General features: G+C 36.4%; 1 protein-coding gene across 1 annotated transcript in view; it reads left to right on the top strand.

Moving 5' to 3' along the window:
- reck (reversion-inducing-cysteine-rich protein with kazal motifs) overlaps positions 1–1810 on the top strand; it is a 64109-nt gene extending 62299 nt beyond the window's left edge. The window contains exon 21 of the mRNA XM_079409758.1: positions 812–1810. Within this exon, the coding sequence (XP_079265884.1) occupies positions 812–1018 (207 nt within the window). The 3' untranslated portion in view covers positions 1019–1810. The remainder of the gene's footprint in view (positions 1–811) is intronic.
- Positions 1811–6568: the final 4758 nt, after the last annotated feature.

A 6568-nucleotide genomic window follows, 5' to 3' on the forward strand; every position in this document is an offset into this window, starting at 1 on the left:
AATTATAAATTAAGTTAATACGAAAGTTAAATTTATTTTTAATTCAAAACTAAAAATACGATGAAGATTATGGCTCACAGGCAGTAAATGGCTGATTTATTTTGTCTTAGTAAATTAATAGTTAATTAACATTTTTAATTGTTTTAATAACTTCATCATATATTAAGTTGATAACGAAGTTAAAATTTAAACTAAAATCAGTCACAACAATATAAGTCACAATATGAAAAATAGAGATTAATTTTGAATGAATGAGATTTACATTTAACAGCATTATTAAATTATTAGTGTTTTATAGTTTAAGTGAATGTTGACTGAGGTCATCTAAATGTAAAATAGCTGAAAAAGCATACTAATATTTAATGCATAACAGTTACATATTTAATAAGAACCTATAACAATAAATGTCATAAATATATACGTTTTATAAATAATTTGACCAATATTCTAAACAGTAAAAATGTATCACACAACCCTAGTGAAAGCATGCAGAGCAGGTTTAATACAGTAGTGTTGTCTAGATGATTCACTCATATTAATTAACATTGTAGAATTGTTTATATCTCTATCTTCCTCTAAAGCAGTTTTTAATGATAGCCAGTGTCCTGAACGCACTCAGTAGTGGTCTGAGCGTCTGTGTTCCCAGACTAACTGTGAATGTAGACGGGAGCGTGTGGAGGACTCTTTCCTGCGGTTGCATCATACGCTCCAGATGTTCTTCAAATTTGCCTAAAAATATTAAAGCGGTCTGCAAGGACGGAATGGCCTATTTGTGGCGGAGCTGAAGCATGTGTTGTGTTCTCCTGTGCAGATTGAAGCCTGCAGTAAAGAGGCAGAGAAGATCGACTCGCTCATCAACTCGGCCAGCCCAACGCTGGTGTCCCACGTGCCTCTGTCTGCCTTCCTCCACTCCGAGGTCAAGCTGTCCACCATCAGCTCAGCCGCACTCGACCCACTCTCCTTCTCCCTCGGTGTCCTCCTCTCCTCTCTCCTCCTGTCTCTGACAGCCGCCCGCTGACCTCTGACCTCTGACCTCCACCGACCAGCACAATCAATCTCCAGACTGTTCTCTCAGTATTAAGGACTTCCTGAAGGAAAGGGAGCTGTGGTCTTGTGAGACGGACAGATCGCTGCTTTCCAACACTTTTGTACCTTTGTAAAAACAGCCTGTTTTTTTTTTAAGTATGATATATTGTTTAAAATATTTTATTGTTATTCTAATGTCAATCAGTTTTTAAAAATTACAAAAACGAGGAACCCAGCCATGTAAACAAATACGACAATCGTACTGCTCATCCGTGAAGTGGTAATATATATAAATGTATGTGTATAGATTTTTTTTTTTTAATATGAAGTATTGCTAAAACAAACCTTTATTATGTTGAAAAGAGATGTTCTATTTTGAGATGATAAGTCCCAATGTGCCTGCATGATTGACAGGCCTGCCGTGTTTTGACTGAATGTGTGCAGTGTTGTGTTGATGCCTGATCCTCACAGTATTATCTGGCTTTGGCAGCTGTGTGGCATGATGGGGCGCGCCTCTCTGTCTCTGTGTGTAACACTTCCCATGTATATTTTTATATGCTAATAATAAATGTGATCATATTGCCGAAGGATTTCATCAGAATGCTCTAGTCGACTCTGTTGTTGGACAGTTTCTCGATACACTAGGTACACTATCATTCAGAATCGTGGAGCCAGTATCATTTTTATTCATTATGTATTAAATGGACCAAAAGTGTCAGTAAAGACATTTATAATGTTACAAAAAGATTTCTATTTCAAATAAATGCTATTATTTTGAACTTTCTATTCATCTGTGAATCCTGAAAAATAAAATGCATCACAGTTTCCACAAAAATATTGAGCAGCACAACTGTGTTCAACATTGATAATAATCAGAAATGTTTGTTGAGCAGTAAATCAGTATATTAGAAGGTAAGTAAAGCATAGAAATGTGTGTGTGTGTGTGTCAAATTGTCAGACATTATATATTACTAATTAAAATGAGACAAAGTCATTTACAAATTCATCCATCTCTTTTAACAATATTTCTTTAAATAAAGGCACACATGATATGTTCCAGTTATATATCACGTATCCACAAGAGGTTTTGGTCTGCTTTGAAAGTTTTAGTGCACCAAACAATAAAGCTGATATAACCGCAGTCGGTGAACTGTTCTCTTCTCTCTCCTGTCTTGTGTTTGTTCGTTTTTATGGTGTGTCTGTGTATTTTTGTGGGGATTTCAGCGAGTCCTTCATCACAAGTGAGTTTATGAGTGAGTCATTTGAATCATTCACGCAATCGATTCGTTCAAAACACAGATTCCTTCAGGAACAAAACACCAGGGACAGCTTCGGCTCTGTTTGGGCTTTGTTTGGAACTCTTTTTATTGACAAACTAGACAGAGTAACTTGGAATATTGCGTCTAGCATGTAAGTTACTTCACTTTGTTTATTGAAGTGTTGTTTTAAAGCAATCGTGTGTTCAGTGGTTTAAAGTGAACATTTTCTTCCTCCTTTGTTTGTAACTTGGCTAATAGATGTTGGCCAGAGTAATGTGTTTAATTTCTGACAGGAGTTTATATGAGGCTGTGAGGGACATAAGATATTCACTGGATTGTACTGTAGTTTAATAATATACCGACTGTTCAGCTGACGAAACACTTTCAGTAGATACAAACTCAATAAAACAGTTCTGTGAGTTGTGAAACCCTCGCTTGTTTTCATACGTGTTGAATTCAGTATGGTGTCTTAATGGGCTTGTCCCGATAACCACACACTAGAGGTCTTGGCCCCTTGAGATGAGTCCTTAATGCACACTAAGGTACAGAGATAAGTATGTGTAATTTGTGAAATGTTTATTAATTAAAAGCACCACAATTACATTGTCATTCATAGACTGTAAAAAGTGATAAGTTGACTTAAAAGAATTGAGGAAACCCGTTAAGTCAACTTATCACTTTAAAGAATTAAATGTACAAAGTGTATAAATAAAGCTTTTAAAAAACTTTTTTCAACACTATGTTGTAAGTGTTTCCACACTTGTGGTCTTCACGCACTATTGAACACTAAATACAGGAAATACATCATGCAAGAAGACAAATGGTCAAGCGCAGAGACCACAAGTATGAGTAATGGGACACACCCTGTGTCACGGCATGCTTTAGACCAGTTGTTTTTGCAGCTAGTTTCAGTAATTAGGTCTGGGAATTCAGTTTTGAGTTGCATTACATTAACCTGTTTCAAAAGATCAAGGTCATTCAGTGTAATACTGTTTAAACTGCATTACACAGATCAAATAAGAAGCACCAGTGAAATTCTGAGGAGCATCTGTATGTTGATGAAATTCTGTTTTCCTGAAGTCATTGAAAGTCCCACAGAAGTTGAGTAAGTTCGTCTGGGTCTGAGCCCGGCGATTGCTCTCTTTAGATTGTTCTGACGCACAGAACGAGGAGACCACCGCTTTTAGTAACTGACCTAGAACACGGCGATCGCTCATCAAAGCCTGTGTTTTCTAGACAACCCATGATTCCACGCTGCACACAGACTTTAATGAGATCAGATGACTCTGTCAGATCACGCTCTTTCTCTTTCTGTGCAGTTTCAGGTTTCTGTGACAGCAGGGAGCTCAGCATCATAAATACAACTTTTCTTTTAGTTTTATTAATAAAGAATGTATAAATATATAATCCCAAATAACAAAACAATGACATCCTTATTAAAATGTAAAAATATTTATTTCATGTTCCACAGAAGAAAGTCATACGGGTTTGGAACGACATGAGGGTGAGTAGATGATGAGAGGATTCATATTTACTTCAAAAAATCATATTGACTTCAAAGAGTCCTTCCATTTTCTTTGATTGCATTATGTGATATGAAGTGGGTTTGCTTGAGCCACTTTGACCAAAACACTAAGACAAACCTTTCATCAGATGACCCCAAATCAAGGCCTTGAAAAGGTCTTAAATCTGAGCAGAAAGTATTAAAATCATAAAGTTATGGCGTTCAATGTTGCATGCACTGAAAATTAAAGTTTTTGTCAGTTTTATTTTTCCAAAACAAATGTATATATCCTTAAATCAAGATGTTGTACTGTACTGTACATTTATGCTTAAAACAAGAACAAAAAACCTCATCTTCCCTTTGAATTAAGCTGATTTTTCAGAGCCTGTTGGCAAATATTGGTGCTTGTTTTAATGATTTTGATCACTTTCTCAGAAGTCATTTCTTTTCTCCAGTAAATGTATCTTGATTTAATCATCTTTAGGCGTTTGTGCTGGAAAACAAGAACAAATTCTGCAGAAGAACAACACATTTTGCAGGTACAGTGAAAGTTATGATTATTTCCATATTCCAGTGGTTGGGAACACAGTATTTAATCCTTGAGCTATGGAGATCTGATGGAAGCTGTATTTTTAATCTTTGAAGTGTTGCTAATTCAACTCATTGTGTTCCCTAGACGTTTACATTCATAGAAACCATACTGACATATTTTGTTCCCTTTTATTCCATGTTTTATATAGTTAAATTTTATTCTTAAATTCCCTTTACTTGTCTTAAAAGGTATTTAAAAAGCCTTAAGTTTACCTTCTTAAAACCTGCGGAAACCCTGGGTATTGTCATTTTCTGTTTGACCTTGTTTTAGTCATGCATTGAAAATTCTCGAGGGAACCAGTGTTGAATTAGTTTTCAGGTTTTGACGTCAGGGCTGCAGAACTCTATACATCAGGAAGAAAGACGGCTCTCTGAAGCATATGGCTAAGTGCTTTATGACAAAAGTGTGTAAGATCTTGAGTCTGCAGCTCTACTCAGGACTGAATTTCCATCCTTTGCACAAGCATCTGAGATTTTTCATCATCCTCCTACAGACGTCACTGGGGAACATGCACAGGTGCTGGAGGACACATGTCTTTAATAAGATGGTCTAAAAAACTAGAGAAACACACCAATCATGCAGGTCTGGTGTGCAAAATAAAGAAATACAGATATACAGTTTCTCTGTGGGTTCCACTCCGGTTGATTTCTGAAGATACTGTTCTTGAGAAAAAAAGTGCAGTTGTTCACACAAGCTTGGCTGCAAATGTGCAATTAAAAATCAGCTAAAAATTGTGATGCAGTCCTGTCTTATTGAATCTCAGCAGGCTTTGGTGATATGATGGGAATCTTATTACAGCGCCTTACACACCACCCACAGCGTCTGAATTTACCCATCTACAGCCCTCAGCAGCCTGCTATGATTTTCTCTATTAACCTTGACAGGATGAGACAGACTTACATCTTAATGAAATACATTGAAATATGAGGTTTGCAGAGGAGCGTGCATCATTTTCACAAATGCAGCAATGCATTTGCGTAAAACACATTGTGAAGGAAGTTCAGTTCAGTGGTAAAGTAATGTAAAGTGGTGAGATGTGGTATTGTAAACAGTCCAGCTGAACGTTCTCACACTCACACCATGACTATTGCAGAATTTACACCTAACGCACTGCTTGCTTCACACCAAAACTCATATTTTCCCTTTATGTCAAGTGTTATTGTTCCCTTTTTGACAGATTTTCCTGTAGATGAGCGTTTAAGAAATAATGGGAAACACAAACGTCATGTGTCATACCATCATGCAGCTATGACACATTTATTGTTCATCGTTAAAGAGTATAGCACAAGTTTAGTTCCAAATATGGTGCATTTATTAAAATAAGGTGCTATTACTTATACAGTGGGTTAAAGGAAAACTTCATGCCTCCAAAAGGCCAATTCTGTCATTATTTACTCTCATTTAGTTGTTTCTGTGTTACACGAATTAAGAATTTACCATGCAGTTCATACTGGAACATTAAAGAAGCTCAGAAAGTATTTCAGACATGCCCTGGAAATATTCCAGTCTTCTGATGTCATTATAGCTTAGTTTACCAAAAAAGTTACATTTCAGAACTGGATGAGTTAAATTTGGCATTGAGTTGTTTAGTCTGAACTGAATCAGTTGGTTTAAAAAAACAATTTGTGCACAACATCTTAGTGGCACAAGAATCTAAGTAGAAAAAAATATGGTTTCCTGTTTTATCATTGTAGAAAAACGCAACCCTAACCCTTAACCTACCCCTTACAGAAAACCTGTTTGCATTGTTACACTTTCAGAGAAACATAATTTACTATTTTTAATCATTTTATTTTGCTTCATGGGGACCACAGGCTGGTCCACATAATGTCAAAAAATTTCAGGTTTTACTATCCTTGTGGGGACATTTGGTCCTTACAATGTAGCATATCCAAGTACACACACACGTAAATATATGAATAGGACAGATTATTGAAATACATTTCACAAGAAAATACAATTTCAGTTTTTGTAGTCCATGTTAAGTTTTATGTGCTGTATGGTGTTTCTTTGTAATTGTTGGTGAAATTATGTACAAGAAATTTCTGAGTGAAAAGTGCATGTAGGTTTAGGGTTAGGTGCTGTTGAGAGGTCGCTTCTGGTGGCCCAAAATGGCTGGAGATGTTCGAAAGTCCGTCCAAGGATGTGCAGACTGTGCTATGTCTAAGAGCCCACGCCATCTACCAG

The sequence above is a fragment of the Barbus barbus genome, assembly GCF_936440315.1.
Source record: "Barbus barbus genome assembly, chromosome: 46".
Classification (NCBI taxonomy): Eukaryota; Metazoa; Chordata; class Actinopteri; order Cypriniformes; family Cyprinidae; genus Barbus; species Barbus barbus.